The sequence below is a fragment of the Xiphophorus hellerii genome, chromosome 20 (assembly GCF_003331165.1).
Source record: "Xiphophorus hellerii strain 12219 chromosome 20, Xiphophorus_hellerii-4.1, whole genome shotgun sequence".
NCBI lineage: Eukaryota > Metazoa > Chordata > Actinopteri > Cyprinodontiformes > Poeciliidae > Xiphophorus > Xiphophorus hellerii.
In genome coordinates this window covers 19,038,641-19,060,113 of record NC_045691.1, presented here as the reverse complement: position 1 = coordinate 19,060,113, position 21,473 = coordinate 19,038,641, and the positions used below count along the sequence as shown (strand labels likewise).

Below are 21,473 nucleotides of genomic sequence, written 5' to 3'. Positions count from 1 at the left end.
AGAATCTAAACAGTGATGTCATTGTGGAAAATGAGCTGGAGTGGGTGGGAAAAGCATTTTTACAACAAGGGAAGTGTGAGTTTATCCTGCTGTCAGCCTGATTTCTTCTGATATCTGTACAAGTAAACACTAGTAAAGAGTCTGCTGAGGGGGTTGATGTATTAAGACATGCTGTTATCCTTCTAAACTGCTGCTTAACATTATTACAAAGCGGTTTTGCTGCAGTAAAGTACAAAAGAAGAGACTAAACCTCATCTCCCTGCATCTCTGGGATCTGTTAGATGAAGTTTACTGGAACAAGTTTCAGCTGTGATCTCATCATTCCATAACGAGACAGCCAACAGGAGGAGCCTGCTCACTTATGCACTGAAAGCAGATTCAGTGTTCACTGGGAAATCATTGCCAGATTGTCTGTATATATGTAAGCGTGTGCTGGAGGAGGCCTGGAGCCAGCTGACTGGCAAGAGAAGAACATTTACAGCCAGGTATCCACTGCTGCACGGCCACCATGTCTCAAGTAAGACCCGATTTTTAGTTTTCCCCGTTGTCAGCTGCTGTAGATATGGAGATAAGTTAAAGTGAGTGTTTCTGCCCTCCAGCCTGCACAGGAAGATGAACAGACGCAGCGTCCCGTAGTGAGAGAAGAGGACCTGACCGAAGCAAAGACCAAACTTGGTGGTGGAGGGGCGGTGAAGAGCAAGACCTTTGAAGTGATGGAGGAGTGCGGTGAGGATGTTAATATGTACCTAGAGAAATTTATGGTAGGGTTCCTTGACACAAATTTTTGCTTTTGACAGCAGACTGTGTGTATCTGTTCTCTGTTTGGTCAAACTGGGATCACATAATGACGGTAAGGGGAGTTAAATCTGATGCCGAAGTTTCCAGTCCATATACAGAGAGAGGAAACATGGCGCTTTAATGATGGGACATTCCTGACCTACCCAGTGGAGTTAAATATGAGCGTAAATAAAGTAGACGTCAACAGCTTTACAACAGCTTATCTGCTATTCAGTGAATCTTCTGATTTATCCTGGTTCTTTGCAGAGAAAATGGGTAAAGCGGCTCCCTCTGTGTTCAGCGGAGCGAGATCTGGAGGGGAGACGGCTTTCAACACTCGCTCCACTCGACAGGCCAGGAAGTAGAAGAAAAACTTCCCCTCCATGGATGAGCGGCGCCTCTTCCAAGTTACTGATGTAATTTAACCTGTTAGTTATTGTCAACGGCATTTTTTTTGTCGCTTCATATCATGCAACTACCACCAGCTGAGAGATGCTCAATAAACCTTTTAGTCGGCTAAAAGCAATAAATGGTTTGATATAACTTTGATGCAACTTTATTTAACTTTTTCTGTTTATGGTAGGTTCTTATAGTCAGTTCTGTTTCTTAGTCTTAATACGCTACTGCATCAGAGAACGGATTCATTGTCATTTTTTTGCACATCTTTACCAGAGGTGCCAATAAAAGGAAGCGCTGTACCACACCGAGTGGGACTGATGTACTAAATATTAGTGCAGCTATATATTAGTTCAAACACATTTTACTGAGTCAGACACTTTATGAACGGAGCAAAATGTTAATATTTGATAAGACAAATTCTCCGTGTCAACTGCTAACTCAAACTAATGTTTTAAAAAATTGTAATTATGTTTCGTTTATTTTCTAACAATTTTACACTGATGTAAAAGTGATAAGTATCAATGCAACTTATGCAGTACTGTATGAAACACACGAGACTGTTTATGTAGTAAACATCTATTACACCAGATAGAAATGGAAATAGTCAGTAATTGTGAGTTTTCTATTTTATTTCAAAAATTCCAACAAAAACATTCAGACTATAAATCCATCAGAACAGAACTACTACAGTGAAGGGCGGGGAGGCAGAAATGTGACGAGGAGGAGCTCTGGATGCACAGCTGGAAATGCAAAAGACGAAAGACAGAACGAGGGAGGAGGAAGTGGAGCATCTTCCTGTGGGTTTTTATTTCATAAACTTGTGCTGCTGGTCTTGGAGGATTTTGGCTGACGACTTGGCGTCGTAGAACAATTCGTTAATCTCCTCGACCTGCTCCCTCTCCACGGTCTCTTTTCCCTGAACGCGGCCCAGCAGGCTGGCTGGGGTCAGCAGCTGCACAGCATACCTGAGAGGAAACGGGGAAATATAAGCGGCGATGCAGACATCTACGGTTATCGTTAAAATGATTTGTTTTTCATTTATTTTTGCCATTTAATAGATTTAAACTAATACTTTGTTAAATAATGATCATTTTCATCTTTGGTACCAGATAAAACAAATGCATTTGTGCAAAAGGAGCCGTTGATAGTGGGGAAGCTAACATGATTCAGGTGAAAAGCTCCTGACCAACTAACTTAACTAACTTTACCTCCACACAACTCCTCCACTTCTACTGAACCTTTTGATTTGGAGATAAATTATTATTCTGCACAAATCACAGGATTCACGCACATTTTTTTTTTATGTCAAAACTTCCAGACTCAAATTTCCACAGTTCTAATTTATAACTAAAGTTAAGTATTAATTAAAAAAAGTTCACCAGGATGGATTGCTTATTGCAGTAAGCAATTAATCACATGATAAATTTAAATGAGGTCAATAATTTCCATTGTGATGATAAATATTTTTTGAAATGAAGAGACATCATATTCCTTTTTATTAATGGTTTCTATTGTTTGTGGTTTTATTTCCATTTTATTTATCGTTTTTAGTTGCCGTGTTAAGTGTTGTTCACAAAAATGTAAGTTTCTTGGTCTTTGAAAGGGTGAACTTGCATTATTATGCCATTATGAATATGTATCTTGAAATCGGCTTCAAAAACCAATATTTTTTATTGCAACGATTACGTGGAAAAATGTATTGCCCAGTTCTACATGGATGGACGGAGAGTGATGTCTGGAATCAGTATCTCTCATACTGTATTATACATCATGATTTCTTTTTAATAGAAAATCCTTAAACTGCAAACTTTCCCAGCTTGTCTACGAACCCGATAATTAGGTCTTTAAATAAAACAAACAAAATAAATCATCAAGTGAATCAAACCTTCAGATGAAAACGTAAAAACATCCAGAATGTATCAACTACCTGAGGGTTGTTTTGGTGCCGATCTCTGCCAGGTGTGCGAGGGCCTCCTCGCTGATGCTGATCCCCTCGGTCTGAGAGCGGATCTTGATGATCTACAAACCGCAGCCTTGTTAGCCACACAGAGCAACATCAGTGCTAAGCAGCTAGCATTGATGTTGATCCCAGCAGACTCACCTGCTTCATCTCCTGCGGCGTGTACAGCATGGTGCGGATTATCATCACCCTGTCCAGTAGATCCAGAGGGATGCCATGTGGAGAGCTGATGTCCTCTGTCCCCCTGATAAACAACGTCACATTGTTTTGATTGTTTTAACGGAAACCTTGTTTCACCCTTTTTCTTTCAGGTTAAAAACACACCCGGTTCTCACCTGATCAGACATTTTCCTCTGTTGGAGGCGAACACAACGATCGGGGCGATGCTGCTCTCCAGAGCTCGATGGAGGTAAGTGAAGCACTCGATGTCCAGCATGTGCACCTCGTCCACAAACAGGACGCCTGGGACGAGCTCGGCCACGCCTTGGTCTATGTAGCGGTTCACCACCTTGTTGATCTCAGATCGAAGTTTATCTGAGGCGGGAAAAGAACAGCAGTCAGCTTGGGACGATTAGATCCTGGGAGTCGGAGGGTTTCGTGTTGTACCTGTGATTTCTGTCTTTTTGGGCTTCATCAGCTGTCCCATCATAGAGAGAATGTCCTGACCTCCCTGGGAGGAGACAATTTGAGCTTAGTTATCGTTCTCAAAACGAATATATGCATCATGGTTGAAGGTTTATGCACCTGTGGCCGGGCATTTGCAACATCTAGGTCGTGCAGCGTGACATCTTGGACTATTTCCTTCTTCTTGTGGACGTCGCCTTTGGGAAGTGGGACGTACTCCTCGGCCTCAAGGTCGAACTCCGTTGCAAAGGTGTCACAGCGGCCTTGCCTCTGCAGAGACATCACGACACACAACTCTATTAACAAAGAAATAGAAATCTCGTCTAAATGCAGGAGCAGAGCAGGGGGAACGAGGGCAGGTGTGTGATGCGGCTGCCAGCTCATTGCAGAGAGAAGGCCTTTGGCTGAGGGATCAAACAGAGCATGAGGCTGCTGTCAACAGTAACAAATGTGCCACCCAGTCCTCTTCCTTTGCCGCTCGACTACAGCCGGCCCGATCCCCTCGGCCCCCCGCCCACCTGCAGCGATTAAAAGAACAGTCATCACAGCCTGTCAGCGCAGGCCACGATCCCCGCTGCGCTGAGAGATGTAAAGATAGACGGAGAATGAAGGGCTGCAGGAATGAGAGCTGCATGCAGGGCGGAGAGAGATGAAAGCAGAATGCCACCATGAAGGAGCGAAGAGGACAGGAGGCAGGAAAAAAAAAAAGACTCAACTTTGATCTCAGGAAGAATTTATTCTTTTCGTGACATAAACACAATCCATGTTTAGTTTGAAGCGTTTTTTATTTTCTTGTTGACAAATGTGCTTCATATGGCTGGAAATGAGGAAAGCGTCTGGAGTAACTACACACAATGTGAGGCAGATCCTGATATTGGATTCTACCATTTATTTTTACCCCCAAAATTCCTGAAATCACTTAATAACCACAGAGTGAGCATCTACTAGCAAACAGTAAAAACACCTGAATCTGCATTAAAGAAATACTTCAGTATGAAACATTTTAGAGCTTAAAAATAAAATCTCTGATTTTTCATTAAAAATCCCATTTCAATAATTTTTACTTCCTTTCTTTTCATGTCAGACTAAATCCACTTTTATAACACTTAAATAACTTCTGTATTTAAGTGCTCCCTAACTATATTGCATGTTCATTGCTTAGATCAGGAGTTTTCAGTGCTGTTTTTCTTTCTTTTTTCAGAACTCCAGGGTCCGTGATCTGCAACGTTTAGATGAGTTGCTGCTTCAACACACCTGAGGTCAATAGCAGGACTCTGGAGAACTGGAGAGTTCTCCTACATACTGAGGAGGTGATTCAGCCATTTGATTCAGGTTTGTTGGACAAGGGAAACACCTAAAAGTTGTGGGACCCTGGCCCCTGCGGACTGAAAATGGCTCCCGGCTTAGAGGATGAAAAAAAATTTAATTATCAAAGACACGATTGGAAACTGGTAAAACAATAAATCAGCCAAGACTGCACTGACTGAAATCGAGTGTTTTTCTTTTCTTTTTTACCAAAATTAGCTCTTAGCTTTTTTTTTAACAGGTATGAACAGAAGAAAACATTGTTCATTCATAAAAAATCATTCAAGAGAGGAAGACAGAGTCTACTTTTTAACCACAGCCCATGCAGTCAGGACTCAAATTCATACTATTTCAGTTTTGAAGAAGCAAAATGATTCCTGTTTCACAAAATGAATGAAAGTTTACCTTGACAGCACCACTGTTAGCTTCGATGTAGATGACGTCTCCCACTTCCACACGCTCTTTCTGAAGACTCTCATAAATGCTGGGATCCAACTAGAGAAAGCGTAAAAGCACGTTTTAGGTCAACTCTAGGCCATTCATATTGCACAAACTATACTTTAAAATGAGCAAAATTGCTCCTAAAATATTAATCTGATCCATATAAATAAACTCAAGAGAAGACAAATACTTTAAACAATTCCAAAAACTACTAATTTCATTTATCTGTTCATAATGGTGTTTATTAGACACTTTGCTTCCAGTTTGCTGGCAACAGTCGAGGAAGAACAGATAAAGTAAAAAAATTTGACCTTGAGCTGCTTGGTGCCTTTGGCCGTCTTCAGACCGATGATGACGTGGCTGATGGTTTTTCCGTACCCACCCATAGGATTCTCCGTCTCACACGGGGTCAGCTCTGTCACCTCCCCTTCATACACCTCCTTTGTTTCTTTGATGCGCAGACCTGAACGTACACACACACACGCGCTTCATAATGAGGATTCAATAAGGTCTTTATATTCCCGTCTCAGCTAAGCCGCCACATCTTTCAGACTGCTGAATAATGCCTTTTATTACAGGAAAGAACGTGTGCGTGCCGGGCAAATGCCAGAGCATCTGTGTAACATGATCACACCTCTTTCACAGAGGCTGTGGATCTGAGCATAAGCGGCACACAGGTGCCTGGTCCTCCATGTTGAGGGTCAGAGAGCTGTGCTTAAGGCAGGGACTGTGTTGCAGAGTTGCTACCGATGGGGTGACGACAAACGAGAAGAACCCCAGCCCCCAGGTTCCTGCAAAATCCCTTCTAGAGGTGAAGCCAATGTGATGTGGCCAACTCTGTCTCTATTCTCTTCTCAGTGAAGAGGTAACATCATCAGTCAGCCAAACCCTTTCTATTTTTCTTTATTTAAAAAGTCCTCTCTGTAAATTCAAGTGTAATCAAGTGTTAGCTTGAAGCTAAAGGCAGCAGATTTAATCAGGACATCCAGTTTCAATGAAAGTGAAGTTTTAAGAAAGACTCTTTACACACAAACTCTGGCTCTATGTTTGCTGAATAAAAGCATCCCTGTTTCACACTACTGGTGTAAAAGTAGCACATATTGAACTTATAAATAAATACCTATAAAAAAACAATAATATATATATATATTTCTGCGTATGTGTGTCTAGGAAAGTGCTTTTAAAAATAAAGGTGACATGGAATGTATGGTATATATCATACTTACCAATTGCTCTCCTAAAGTTCTCCATAAGTACTTCTGTTTTTTTAATTTCAGATGAGTACACTTCACTGCCAACCATGGGACAGAAGGGAACCTTGTTTCCCAACTCCTGTGCCATAGCTAAAGCGAGGGCAGTCTGAAGGTTGAAATGCAGAAAAGAGAGGCCAGAATAATAATCATCATTCAAGTAAAAAGTCCCGGTTAATGAGCTTGTACTCATACTCGTATCTCAGCACTTTGGAAAAACAGTGCACAAACCTTTCCTGTTCCTGGAGGTCCTGCCAACAAAACTGCTCTTCCTGCCATCTTTTTCGAACGGATCATCTCAACAATGATTCCACAGGCCTGAGGAAATTGAAAAATGATGTGTATAAAAATTAAGTGTATTCATACACAAAATAACTAAATGTTTATAAAAAACAAATACGTCCACATTGGAGAGGGGGCTTGATATACGGTGCAACACAAACACTGGAGACACAAGCCACAAATTCCTAATGTGTTGCTGTAATTAAATGAAAATAAGGCAAGAAAAAAAAAAGCAAAAATATATGATTTGTTGTCTTCAGTCAAGAACTAATCAGACTTTAATGGGCCAATACTCATTCCCATTTGTTGGGTGTTATATGTCAGTTCTGATTTTTCTTTCCAAGGAGAAAAAGACATAAAAACGATCTTGGGTCAAAATGGACTAAACATTGTGCTGAAGGGTCTTTGACATAGACAACAGCTCTGAATCCAACACAATGTGAAGAAATTACAATAACAATTTCATGCATGTCCCTAACCATTTTTAGATTTTCTAAATACAAAACCTGAAACACAAACATTAAAAACCACGCTGAGACGTCTTGAAACCAAAACAGAGTGAATGTTTGGCTTAATGCAAACATTAGGCCAACACTGGGACTCTTTATGTAACCATAAGGAGTTTTTCATAAAGAGTGTATAATTTACAATATTACTAGTTTTTGTATAATAGTAATATATTTTCTGGTTATTATTAACCTCTCCATTTAACATAAAAATGTAATTAAGTATAATATTAATACTACGTCCTAATATAAATATTATACAACAATGATTTGTCATAATTATTCAACTGTATTCCATGAAACAATTAAATCGATCCCAACTCTAGAACTTTGAAATAAGAAGCGACCTAGCGGTGCTAACAGCGTTAGCATGTTGTCTACTGAACGACCTGCGTTTAGCTAAATATTACTGGCTAAACGAATATTATTGAATGGCTTTTATACACAGATGAATAACAACAATGTAGTGAAACATAAATATTACCTCTCTTGCAGTCTCCTGCCCGACCAGTCCACATGCTGTCTGTTTAGCATTTCCGGCCTCGTCTAGCCCGAGTCCTTTGACGTGACTGTGTGAGGCGATCCTTTGGGTTTTCGTGGTACTTTTTACCTCCTCTATCTTCATAGCTGTGTTATTTGGGTTTATGTGCAATCTAGAAGTCGCTAGTTTTCCTTCACACCAATAAAGACCTGATTTCCCGATTGATTATTTGAAACCGCCGCAGTCGGCGCCGAAACTCAAAACACAGGGAACTCGGTTTCCATGTGGGTTACTAGGGAAAGTGAGCGGAAGTGCGTCCCCGTAAGTTCCCGCCTACTGTGAAAAATCTGAAATATGATTGGATCCTGTGAAAATATGTAAAAAATGTAATTGGCTGAGATGAAATAGTCTTTTCCTGTGTGTTTCATTTGGTTTGTCGTAGTGAAACAACGAGACACTTGCTACAAATTAATTACATGTTTCACTGTGCGTGGGTACAATCATAGAAATATTTCAATTGGCGTTCATATTTGGATAAAATTCAAGTGTCGCTATTTGAGAATCATTGATTTTGTACTTTTATTTTATTTTGTTTACTTGCAAAAGAGGTTCCGGTTTAGCTTGTTTTCCGAGGGTGAAGTTCGCTGATATCTGGGAAGACGTTTCTTTCAGTAGAAAAGTTGTTTGTAGCCAGCTGCATTAGTATTTTTTTATTTTAAACATATTATATTAACAACAAACATTGCCGACGGAAGGATTGGTGCGGAAAGTAACGCGCCGTGGTGAGTTCAGGGTCCGATTCAGAGTGAAGGAAAACGCGCATGTTAGATAATACTATCTCCAGACCGTGGAGAAAATGACAGAGTCACCAGACAGTCGGGCTAAAACGCTGAACTTTAATGTCGGGGTGCTCGGCCATGTGGACAGTGGGAAGACCTCGCTGGCCAGAGCGCTGAGCAGCACAGCCTCCACGGCCGCCTTCGACAAGAACCCGCAGTCCCGTGAGAGAGGCATCACCCTGGACCTGGGCTTCTCCTCCTTCACCGTGGATTGTCCTGATCACCTGCGTGACAGCGGGGGACAGCAACCCTATGACAGCCTCCAGTTCACCCTGGTGGACTGTCCGGGACACGCCTCTCTCATTCGGACCATCATTGGAGGTGAGCTCTAGCGTTGGAGGTGCAATAAACTTATATTAGACCATAGGAACTTATTGGTGTTTTTGTTTGAGCACATATAAATTTAAGCTGTCGTATTAAAAGTATTGTATTTCTATGTTTTAATCTCTGGATTAGAAAATTGGTGTGATTCGAGCGAGTTTTACAAGCGCCAAACTGTGATGGCTTGACGACTGAGATCAGAGCATTTCCAAAACTGTATTCTATTTCTGCAGTATTAGTGACCACAGCTGAATTTAGCTTAATTCATCCAGCAGGGGGCGCTGTCTCACTGCAAATAAACCAAATTGAAAGACTCACGCTGACTGGAATTGTTGAATGAGAGGCGACAGTGGAAGTGGCAGCTGAAATGCATCAGGAAGTTCACATTAGGGACTGTATGAATTTTCTCACCATGTTTGTGTATGATCAACAGCTCTACCTCATCTCAAGACAGATTGCTGTAAATTGCAACTGTGAGACCCGCTCTGCAGATATGAGTGTCGTTTTGGGGTTGTCAGAGCTAAGAAGAACGAGGAAATCCATCAAAGTCAGAACAAGACAACTTTAGTTTTAGTTTCAATCTTATAGCTCTTTCTTTGCCTTCATTTATCCCTCCTTTCATTTCACGTCCTGTTTCCTAGTATTTTTTTGAATGTCTTGCTCCATTTTTGTAGCAGTATTCAATTACTGCTACAAAAACCCCCGCGACCCGACCCTGGATAAAGTGGAAGAAAATGGATGGATGGATGGATGGATATTCAACTTCATGCTTGTAATGTTCTCAGTTTCTCTTTTGCGGGAAAGGGAAGGAAGAAAGTTGTTCTGCTTCAGCTCCATGTCTTCTTTTTCCAGGTGCGCAAATCATCGACCTGATGATGCTGGTGGTGGACGTGGTGAAAGGTGTGCAGACTCAGACTGCAGAGTGTCTGTTGATAGGAGAACTGACCTGCCCCCGCATGGTCGTCGTCCTGAACAAGATCGACCTGCTGCCGCCTAACAAGAGACAAAGTGCCATTGAGAAAATGACCAAAAGGCTACACAAAACACTGGAGAGCACCAGGTCAGTATTGGTTCATAAAATTACACATCTGTGTAAATGTAAAATTGAAGTTTACTAGGATAGGCTGAGTGCCTCAACACCACATCATGAAATAATTTAAGGGTTGCTGTTTTCCGGTGGACAGATTCAAGGAATGTCCGGTGATTGCTGTGGCAGCGAAGCCTGGAGGCCCAGAGGCCCCTGAAACAGAGGAGCCACAGGGAGTGCCAGAGCTAATTGAGGTAAAGTTTGGAAGCTAATTGATGCTGTTGTTGCTAAAGGCTATGTATGAGTTCTCATTAATTCAAAGGTGCAGCTACTATTTTGGGGCTTTTTTTTGTTTTGTTTTGTTTTATTAAAGCAGATGCAGGTTTCCCCCCAGAAACTAGCTAAGGCTGGTTGTACGGGTACGAGGGAAGTCCACCAACAGGAAATGTTGGAAATAAAACATCAAACAGCAAAGAAAATATAGCAGTTCACTAAATAAAACTAGCATCTCTGTATGTTTTGTATGTAGAATCAAATGCCATTATCTTTTTTTAAATAGATAATTGTCTGCTAGCTCAAAGCCCCTTTTTGCTGTCACTGTTAGTGTTGTATTAAAATAACAATGCTTAGCCTGGTGGGGGGTCAAGTAAAGCCTGGTGGCCCACCAGGCTTACAATGTACTGGGGGAAACCCTGTGATGGATTGTTTGTTTGACAAAGTTAAAGAAGTAACGTTCCCTGTCAGAATCAAAGTGTTTAAAAGAGATCAAAGTCTTCCAATGTTTTCAAATCCTGATATTTATATTTATTTAAATGTAGCTCTATAAATTTCTCATTGAAGGACAAACTATGTAACGAAAGCTTTTTGATTTCCACCCTGCATCTCTTGTCCTTGAGGACAAAATTAATAGGATCTGATGTCAGAAGTTCTTTGGTCCTTGAGAGCTGGTATCCTGGCCTAAAAGATGTTGACACACCTGAATCAAATCAACTCTAAAAGCTGCAGCGCACTTGTTATCGATACCTCACTAAGCAGCACTAGACACCTTAAAGTTGCTCTGAGTTTATATGAGCCAGTGTTAGGAAGTATCTAGGTGTTATAAAGTTATGGCAAAGAGTAGTAAGTCCCAGCTGCCTCCACCTGTTGCTACAAACTGTCAGTCAGCTGGCTGTTCATATAAAACTTACCGATTGTTTTCCTAAAGCTTTTAGAGACTAATAGGAAAATGTTTAATATGTTGTACAATGATATAAATAGTCAAGCAGTCACCAGGTTTCAGCCTGGTTGATCACATTTGGGAGATTTAGGACTAATTTATTTGATAGTGTCCTTAAAAAGGCTGGACACCCCTTGTAAAGCACCATGTATTATGATGTAATAAAAAGAGACCAAAAACTAATAATTCCAGAGATTTATTTTACCTTAATTGTGACATTTGCATGTCTTATTCCACTGAAAAATACGCTAATTATAAGTCACAATAAACCCTGATTTACAAAGGCCTCTTTGATTCACACTGAAGCTAACACATTTTTAAGCAGTTCCAAAATGTGACATTAACATGTCTGTGCATTGGTGCAAATTACCACCTTATGACCTGTTTGTTGGTGGACAGAAAAATGATCGAAACACCAACATTACTGAAACATTCAACCTTTCTCTCCCAGCTTTTGAAGCGACAGACGTACCTCCCCAAGAGGGATGCTAAAGGTGACCTTCTTATGGCTGTGGATCACTGCTTCTCCATCCGCGGTCAGGGAACGGTCATGACTGGGACCATCCTGCAGGGATCACTGGCCGTTAACGACACAGTGGAAATCCCAGTGCTAAAGGTTTGCTTTTAACACCGAGGCCTCTGAGATTTACGCACAGGTGACATTTCCTACCAGTGGAAATGAATGTGTGGAAATGGTAGAGACTCAGAAGTGGAGCATAGTTGTCTGTTCAGAGGATGTGGCTGTTTGATGTGAGGGAAATATGAGGGGAATCGGTGCTTTTCTGACTGCAGATCCTGTGTTTAATCAAGACCACATGCAAAACTGCTGCCTGCAGTTATTATGTTCACCTCTTGGTGGCAGCAGATGGCTTAATTGACATTTCATCTGCTCCCGTCAATCTGGCTGATGAACGTTTTTGTTTCTTTACTTAAACAATAATATCTGCCAAGGTCTTATATTTTATTGAGTTAACATCCAAACAGAGCTCTTCTAAATTCTTATTTGTGCACCTTTGAGGAAACACAACAAAACCTAGTTTTTACTTGTCAAACCCAGTTTTCAAATTAAGCTTAATAATCGTTACATCAAAGGAGGTCATTTGATTGGCGCATTCTTGGATTCTTAAATACCACAACTGAACAAAAAGGAGATTTACATTTTAATCTTGATTTTGTTCATCATCAGACTTTTTAATCATTAGATTTATTGAACATATTTATTTTTTGAAGCTGAATATTTTGACAACAGTGTCACTTCTAAGGGGAAAAAAACATCCCTTGAGTTTTTGCTTGTTAATTTACCAGTTTCCAAGCATCTTATTGAGATATTGGAGAGTGAAATGTTTTTACAAATTTGTTTCTGAAGCTTAAAGCGTTTCCTCATCTGCTGCTGTTTAATCTGCGATCAGGTTCATGTTAGGTATTGTGTATTTTTCTGTGGAAATGTGTTTTTAGGTGTGTCATTTATTGTGTCTGTGTGCTCTCTGACATCAGGTGACCAAGAAAATAAAGTCGGTGCAGATGTTTCGGAAGCCGGTGTCGGGGGCCATGCAGGGGGACCGTGTGGGTGTGTGCGTGACACAATTCGACCCTAAACTGCTGGAGCGTGGCTTGGTGTGCACTCCGGGTTCCCTGCGCACCCTCTACGCAGCCATCATCTCCACCAGGAAGATCGGATACTTTAAGGGTTCCCTCGCCACCCGGGCCAAGTTCCACATCACGGTGGGTCACGAGACGGTCATGGCGAAGGTGACCTTCTTTGGCTTACCCCCTGCTGACACCAAACCGACTCCGTCAGAGCCGTCCTCACTGGAAACACCCTTCACCTTTGAGAGGGAGTATTCCTACCAGGACGAATACGTTAGCAGACAAAAAGAAGCGGCTTCGGGGCCCGACCCAGAACAGTGGGCTTTATTGGAGTTTGAGCGTCCCGTCACATGTCCTGCGCTCTGTCTGGTGATCGGCTCCAAGCTGGACACGGATATCCACGCCAACGCGTGTCGGCTGGCCTTCCAAGGCCGCTTGCTGCACGGGTTTGAAGACAAAAGTTACGCCGAGACTTCTCTGCCTCAACTACGCATCTTCAAGACCAAGCATAAGGAGGGACAGGTGGAGAGGGTGAGTGGTTCTCCAGCAGTTAGCTATTTATTTTAAATCATATCAAACTATATTTATTGTTCCAGTTAGCAAGTTGAGACAGTGTTTCTACTGGTTCATCAAGGGAATTGTTTCAAAATTAATTTTGTAGATGAAACACAAAAAAGATCAAATTCAAAACAGTCCCCTCTAAAAGCATTAATAACCCAAGAACACTTTAACATATTGTCACATTGCAACCAAAAACCTGCGTGTTTTATTGATGCGTTGGTTTAAGAGGTTTGTCATGTGTGCAACATCTGACTCCTTGCTTTGAGTGTTTGGTCGGTGATTATATTTCAGAGCTTGCATGAGAGCTCTGAATGAAAATATATCTGGCTGGTTAACTGCACTTGCAAAAACACAATATAGAAAATATTTGTGATGATGGAGAAGGTAGAAGTTCAGCAGGACGGCGTCCCTGAATATACATACAGAGCTAAAATAGACGGGCTTGAATTAAAGCATTTTGATGTGTTAGGAAGACCTACACCTGAAACTAACTGAGAATCTTTAACAAGACTGGAATATAGTTCAGAGACTCTCCATCCAGTGTGGATGAGCTTCAGCTAATTTTCAATAAAGAATGGACAAACATGTCAGTATCCAGATGTGCAACGGCAAAATACTTGCTACTGTAATCGTAATGAAAGCTGTTTCTTCAAAGTATCACCTCAATGACGATGAATATAAATGCACACCACACTTTCCAGATTTTTATTTGCAATATAAAATTATGAGAAAGATTTCACAATGTTTACTCACTTTGTTGTTGTGACAAAACAAAATGTGGAAAGGTTCACGGAGTGTTGATTTTTTAAATTATTTTCCAAAGTATTGTAATTGCACTCCAGGTCCCCTCACTATCCTGCGCTGGGCCTGTTTTAGACTCCCAGGTGAGTTCTTCAGAGATCTTTGCTCAAAGGAACTTCATGCTATCCACTCTCTGATGCTGAAGACTGTGTGCTCAGGTCAGGACCTCCTGGAAGTCAACGATCCCTTGTAGGGCTACAACTAACAATTATTTTAGCAATTGACTATTCTACCAATATTCTGATGATTAATCAGTTAAAAGAAATTGCCATATTTTGAAGTATTTTCATTTAACCACTTAAGCTTTTTTTTAATAAAATACATTGAATGATGCAAATGAACAAATAATTCATTTTATAAAAAGGAAAAAAAAAACATTTTGTTGCCTAACAAGAGATAATTCAGCGTTCCTTCAGTGTACACTTGATCATTTGTAGCAAACGATGTGTTGAGTTAATCTGTTGATTTTTTAAAACTAACTCAGTAATAATTGTGTAGCAAAAGATGCTAAATAGGAGATTTTATTTACTTATTTTTTTACAGAATTTGATCCTGTTGAAGATAAACTGTACCACTTGAGGAGTTCTTGGTAAAACATATTTACAGACAAAAAGTGTTTTGTTTTTTTATCTTAAGTGCAAAATGTTTTTGACATTTTTGTCTAGTTTTGGCCTAATTACTGCTGTGATTATGTTGTTCTTTCAACAAATGGCCTTTTTATTTGAGTTTCTATACTCAAGTTAACATTTAATCAATTACTAAATTAGCTGATGACTATTTTAATAATTGATTAATCACAATTAATTGTTTCAGCGCTAGTTGCCGCCATCCCTTGTCCTCACCTTGAACTCCTTCTTGCTCTAGTTCTTCAGATGTTTCTTGGTGCCGCTGCAGCGTGCCTCCCAGACACAGGCCCCTATTGCATATTCACAAACAGACACGTACACACAAACAATCATACATATGTGGTCGCGATGAGCCGCGTTTGAGGCATGGGTGGTACGCATGCCTTAGCATGTGCTGCGACAGAAGCATGCGTGGGTGGCCGGCTGACGCCAGTCGCCCTGGTGCTGTCTAGCTATCGGAGGCTGGCGCTGTTTGGTCACACCTGAGTGGCGCAGGAACATCCACACGTTCCGCATTTGTCTGAGCATCTTTCTCTCCCTGTCTGCATGCCGTTGTTATCATTCCTGCGTGTTTGCTGTTAGATTATGTCCCTAAACCTGAACGGTGTTCCTACAGCTCATGCCGCTGGTGATGACTTTCGTCACGCTGTGTGTTACAGTTCAGCTTCTCCTTGTAGGCCCTCGAGCAGGGTCACCAGGAGTTCAAGGTTCAAGTGTGTGAACCTGTTTCCTGCTTGAGCACCTCGGGCTGTTGACGGCTCCGCTCGTACACTCAGGAGCAGAACAGCGCGAGGGGTCAGACGGCGGTCACGTGATGTTGCGTTCGTCGCTCTCGCCGTCTTGCAGAATGACCCAGCTGTGCGTCAGGACCAAAGAATTCCCTTTCTTAAAAAGAGCACATTACTGTCATTGTTGAGATGTCACGAATCAGATGGTCCGTCAGACATGTGCGACAACTGTACGCTGTTTTTCTTTGTATCAGCAGATCCGTCATGCTTGAGGGTCAAATGTTCAGGAATGAATCAGGGTCAGGCAGAAGAGCGAGGAAGCGTTGGTGGTGCAGAGACAGAGCGGTGTCCCGCACTTATCAGATTAGTGGCGGGGTTAGATCCACTTAGGGATGGGCGATAAGAAGAAATACAAATATGCCATAAAATGTGCTTAACTGTGTTGGAGAAAGTCAGAGATAGCCCAGCAGGCAAACCTCGAAGAATGTGGCCTGATGGCTCTTCTTCCTCAAGCATATATGTTATAGGAACATGTTTTTACTTATTTGAAGCAAAATTCACTCAACATTTGTTACATGTTGAACAGTCCTTTCTAAAAGCAGCTGCAATTCTGGACTTTTGCCACATTTTGTCACCAAAAACATCATTTTATTGAGATTTTAGCTGATCAACACAGAGTAGTGCAAAATTAGAAAATGAAGGTTTTAGCAAATAAAAAATCTGAAATAAGAAGCATATTTTTGTATTAAACCCCCTATATTTGGATACCCCAAATAAAATCCAGTGCGTCCAATTTGCCTTCAGACGTCTGTGTGTAATTTAATCTAGGCATGAATCCAGCTGTCATCCGAAGGCCTCAGAGGTTTGTTAGTGAACTTTAATTAACAAAAGGCCTCGTGAGGACTAAGGAGCACTGCAGACGGGTCAGGGATAAAGTTCTGGAGAAGTTTAAAGTAGGGTTAAGCCATAAAACAATATCCCACTTTGAACATCTCATAGCGCTCTGCTCAATTCATCATTTGCTGGAAACCAACAAAGTCATGATTGTCCAGTTAAAGAGAAAAAGCCAAGAGGTTCATGTTAACTCTGAAGAAGCTGTAAATATCCACTGCTCAGGTACGAACGGATGAGCCACTTATTACTGGGTGTGCACTCAACAAATGTGGCGTTTATGGACGTGGCTAGAAGAAGACCATGAGAGGTTCTGTTTGAAGTTTTCTACAAGCCATTTGGGAGACACAGCAGACATGGTCAGAGGAAACCAAAGTTAAAGCTTGTGGTCTAAAAACAAAACAATATTTGTGACAAAAAGTGAACACTGCCTTGAACACATCATCCCGACATTAAGTTATGGGAATGTTGTTTTTTTTGTTTTGTTTTTGATGTTTTTGAAACAGGAATCAAGTGTGAAGAAAGAGGCACCCAGCCACTGCTACTGTGGAATAGATTAGGTCCAAGCATATGCATGCAGTAGAATGGCATAGTCAAAGTACAGATGGAAATACAATTGGAAATGTGTAAAAGAAAATTGATGAACTCAATTTCACTTCACATTGATGCATTGCTTTGTGTTGGTCTAAGAACCGTCGCCTTTATGAACCAAAAAGCCATTTTTGCCCTCAGTCCAACTAAACTTTAGAACCAAAGATGTTGCATAGCCTTTTGTAAAAAATAATTTGTAAATGTAGAAAATATCTTCTACAGGAAATCTGTGGTCAGTTTTAAAGAACCACCAATTTTTCTGTTTTTAGGTTTTAAAACAAAGAAAAACATGAAGTATTCACAAAAAGAGAATTTATAAATCTTCTTCTATGGGATGTTTATATTTTTGGAGAATTATATAAACAAAACAAAGCACTCAGTTTCAAATGTAATGAAAAACAGCTGTAATCTACATTTGTTATTTGTTTATAAAAGATTTTTGGTCCCACACTTTATTAGCTAATTTATTAAGAGCTACTGTGGAAGGTCCAAAGAGCCACTTGCAGCTCCAGAGCCACAAAATCTCCTTACTTTCGTTGATGTTTTTTCTGATATGAGTTCATTTGTTTTCCTGTCTCAGGTGACTGATGATTACTCTGTGATCGGCCGCAGTCTGTTCAAAAAGGAGACCAACCTCCAGCTCTTTGTGGGGTTAAAGGTTACTCTGTCGACAGGGGAGAGTGGCGTTATCGAGGGCGGGTTTGGACAGAGCGGGAAGTTCAAGATCCGTATTCAAGGTGAGGATCCTGTACGACATCTGCTTGTAAATTTGGTGTCATTGATTGGTGTTTTAAAGAGTGACGCTTAGTTTGTTGTCACCTGAGCCTCCCTTGTTGCCGACGCCCACATCCAGTCCACTTTCAGTGTTTTGGGGCTCAGCAGACGGTCTACAGGATGTGGTAAGAGCGGCAAGCCCGACATCCCGAGCCACATTCCCAGCATTCCTCTGGGGATCGCCTGTGTTCCGGGGGAAGTCTGATCAGTGTTTATTTTACCTTCTGTTGCTCAAAACCCACGAACGACTCCGCACCGGGAGGGAAGAGAAAACAAAAACATTTTAGAAACAGAACCAGGCCGACATCCTCCTCGCTGCCTTGTTCCTGCATCCTCAAACGTCTCAGATTTACCGACGCGCACAGTATGCTCAGGCGGGAGCATAATGTGGACATTGAGCGGCGTCTCCATGAGGCTGTCAGTTTGGGTTAAGATGTATCTGTGCAGGGCTGTGCTTCCTGCCAGTCGCCTTCGCCTTCTGTTGAATTTATAATGTGTAGTTTTTCAGATGAGTAAGGAACTGATTTTAAACGTGTCTACTTTAATCTGACTCAGAAATGCTTCCTGTTGCTGACTTCAGCTCCTCACACCAACCTTACTTCCAAACCTGCAAAGTAATGGTTTCATTTTCTTACTCTAGAAGTGGACTGGGTCACGTTTCCACTGTTTTCCATGTGTTTATGTTGAATTCAGCTGTTCCGACTCATTTTTCTCTGCGTGCCCTTGCAGGTTGGTAGTGTGAACGTTACCAAATCAATTCCAAAACTGGGAAAATTTCTGGGTGAATCTTCTATGGAAAAAAAAAAAAGAATAACCAAATAAAAGCAGTGGCTTCTTGGACCAGGAAAGAAATGCAGCTCATTACTATATTTTCTGTGGTGAGAAAACAAGCAGTACTCAAAGTTAATGGTAGAAACTTCTCTATCCCATCCAGTAAGGAGTCACAGCTAAATACAGCAGTACTGGACCAGGTGTGTGTCTTCTACGGAAAAGAATCCAAATTCTTTTTTTGTACTTTATAATAAACCAGCTAAGTAACAAATTTATCTGAATGATAAATTACCCCAGTAATTATTACAATAAACGATAATATTGTTGTCTTGAGACTATTTTCAAGTGGTATATTGATAATGGTTAATAACGCTAATAAGTTTGCCATCTCAAAGACGAGTAAACTTTAATTTCGTAAAGAATACTTAATACCTGAACTGGAAGATATTTTAAATGTCAAATATAAAACACAACAACCAAGAAAACAATGCATAAAGTGGAAATAAAAATACACGCAACCTAAACCATAAATAAAACTGATAAAGATGTCTCTGTAAATAAAATTGCACTTTAAAAATGTTCATTATTAGAAAAGAAATCATCAAGCTCCCTTTTAATTAATTAATTGATTAATTATTGTGACATGAATACTTATACTCACCCCTTGTAAAAAAAAACCCAATAATGAGTAGTGTCGTGTGAGATTACAGTCACATTATTGGACTAAACATTTTTTTATAGATTTCTACCTCTTCTTTGACCTTTGACCCCAATCAAAGGGGTCAAAAGTTCCTTTCATTGGGGACCATATTTTACCTGAATTTCACTTGAGTGACTTCTTAAGGTGGCGCTTTGATTTTTATGACTTTTTATGCAAATATAAACCAGATTTTGAATATCTCAGCTTTTGGATTTGGGAGGATTTTCAGTCTGATACACAAGATAAATCACGCTGCTCTTAATCTGGTGACTGGTGTGTGAGGATATAGATGATAAAGAAAGAAAAAATCAATTACCGATTCACCACATTTACTGTGTGTGTAAACGTAAATACGTGCAGCTGACCTGAAAAGCTTCCATAAACTCGGCCCGTTTACCTTAAATGATTTGTCGCTTTGTGCGTGTTTTCCAGCACAAAGCCGACGTATTCGGCTGATCCTAGATAACAGCCGGAGCATTCTGGCTGCGCTGCAACCATAACAGCCCTCACCTTGGCATGATGATAACAAGAAGAATGCTGGCGCCGATGTACACGGGGTCAGACAGCCTGCATGAAAAGCAGTGAACCCAGAACATCTTACCTGCTGTGTGGAGAAGGGGAAGCACACGCCGCAGTCGGTTCCAGGCCTAAAACATTCAGGAAAACAAACATGAGGGCAGATATAGGGAGGAGGAAGAGGTTGCTTTTGCATGAGTTTGACAGTAAGGGAGGCTGTTTTTTAGATCATACGAAATACCTGCTGTGTACTGCAACAAGGAAAAGATCCACATGATGCATCAGGTTAAGTTGAGGAAGGTTTTGCACAGGAGAAAGTAAAACGTGACACAAAAAGGTTGTTTATCTGTTTAGATTTATAATATCCTCGTCTCCTCTTGACCTGTCTGCTGGTGTATTTCTCAGAGGGTCTTCGCCCGGAGACCAAGCAGCTGTTGTCCTCCTCCAAGAAGAAGGGGAAAAGCGGCAGCAAAGGCGGGCCGGCAAGCGAAGAGGAGCCCAAAACAGAGTCCCAGCCTGTTGGCATTCACCTGCATTTCAAGAGATACGTGTTTGATCCCCATAAGAAGATGGTTCAGTCCTGATCCCCACATGCTCCTCTGATTCTTAGAAACAGGCCATGAAAGCAGCTTCAGAGATTTTGGAGCCTTTTTTTTCGGAAGATATAGATAGTCTGCAGAAATGCGATGATTGAGGAATGTTGAACGCATGTGAAACAGTGATTGTTTTATCTCTCTCTAAGGAGCTCGACCTAATCCTGTTTGCTCCACCACAAGGGGAAAGCTGCTCTTTTTTTTTTTCCTAATAGACGACTTTCATTTAATGATCCAAATCTGCTGATGTTTACTAAATTTTATTTATAGATATATGAAAAATAATAATTTTGTAATTCCTCTGTCTTGATCGACTAAAATAATCACTAGCAGAAATGCAGAGCTCAGGTTGATCTTTTGTTTACTTCCTGTGCGACCGTGCGTCTCATCAGCAGCGATAATGCAATGTTCCAGCTTCGTTATTCACTGGCTCCTGCTTTATCTCTGACTTGTCTTTGTCTCAATTTCTTTCTTGTTTTTATTTCCTCGTTATGCATTTGAATGTCAGATGACTGGTCAGGGTTTTTTTTTTGTTAGGGAAGTAAAAAAAATTTAAAATAAAAGTATCATTTCAAAAACGATAACAGTGTGACCTCTGACTTTTCAATGATTCCTGGAATCCAAATAATTTACATACACCTTGTAAAAACATTTTTTTAAACTTTCCTATCTGACATTAGATCCAGATAAACTTTGTATTTGTCTCCAGAGGTTGGTAGAGTAACTTGAACTCAAGTAAAAGTAGCTCTACTCCAACATATTTTTATTCATGTAAAAGTTAAAAAGTACCTGTTCAAGAAATTACTCAGGAGTAAAAAAGTATTTTGTAAAAAAGCTACTCAAGTACATATATACAGTACAGACCAAAAGTTTGGACACACCTTTTAATTCAATGAGTTTCCTTTA

The 21,473-nt window shown here is 40.7% G+C and overlaps 3 protein-coding genes across 3 annotated transcripts; 2 read left to right on the top strand and 1 right to left on the bottom strand.

The window, feature by feature from the left end:
- The first annotated feature begins 54 nt into the window (after positions 1 to 54).
- On the top strand, positions 55 to 1,475 carry mustn1a (musculoskeletal, embryonic nuclear protein 1a). Its single transcript, XM_032550367.1, has 3 exons — positions 55 to 517; positions 600 to 726; positions 1,045 to 1,475. The coding sequence occupies exons 1-3, from the start codon at positions 509 to 511 to the stop codon at positions 1,140 to 1,142; spliced, it is 234 nt and encodes a 77-aa protein (XP_032406258.1). The 5' UTR covers positions 55 to 508; the 3' UTR covers positions 1,143 to 1,475.
- Positions 1,476 to 1,787: 312 nt separating this feature from the next.
- Positions 1,788 to 8,169, bottom strand: ruvbl1 (RuvB-like AAA ATPase 1). The gene is made up of 11 exons (XM_032550355.1): positions 8,029 to 8,169; positions 6,988 to 7,074; positions 6,733 to 6,865; positions 5,818 to 5,969; positions 5,471 to 5,560; positions 3,881 to 4,030; positions 3,743 to 3,806; positions 3,472 to 3,670; positions 3,278 to 3,380; positions 3,104 to 3,195; positions 1,788 to 2,141 (listed from the first exon to the last, which is right to left on the bottom strand). The coding sequence occupies exons 1-11, from the start codon at positions 8,167 to 8,169 to the stop codon at positions 1,982 to 1,984; spliced, it is 1,371 nt and encodes a 456-aa protein (XP_032406246.1). The 3' UTR covers positions 1,788 to 1,981.
- A 284-nt stretch (positions 8,170 to 8,453) lies between these two features.
- eefsec (eukaryotic elongation factor, selenocysteine-tRNA-specific) lies at positions 8,454 to 21,139 on the top strand. Its single transcript, XM_032550335.1, has 7 exons — positions 8,454 to 9,185; positions 10,038 to 10,245; positions 10,370 to 10,466; positions 11,880 to 12,044; positions 12,923 to 13,546; positions 17,794 to 17,950; positions 20,380 to 21,139. The coding sequence occupies exons 1-7, from the start codon at positions 8,882 to 8,884 to the stop codon at positions 20,556 to 20,558; spliced, it is 1,734 nt and encodes a 577-aa protein (XP_032406226.1). The 5' UTR covers positions 8,454 to 8,881; the 3' UTR covers positions 20,559 to 21,139.
- The last annotated feature ends 334 nt before the right edge of the window (positions 21,140 to 21,473 follow it).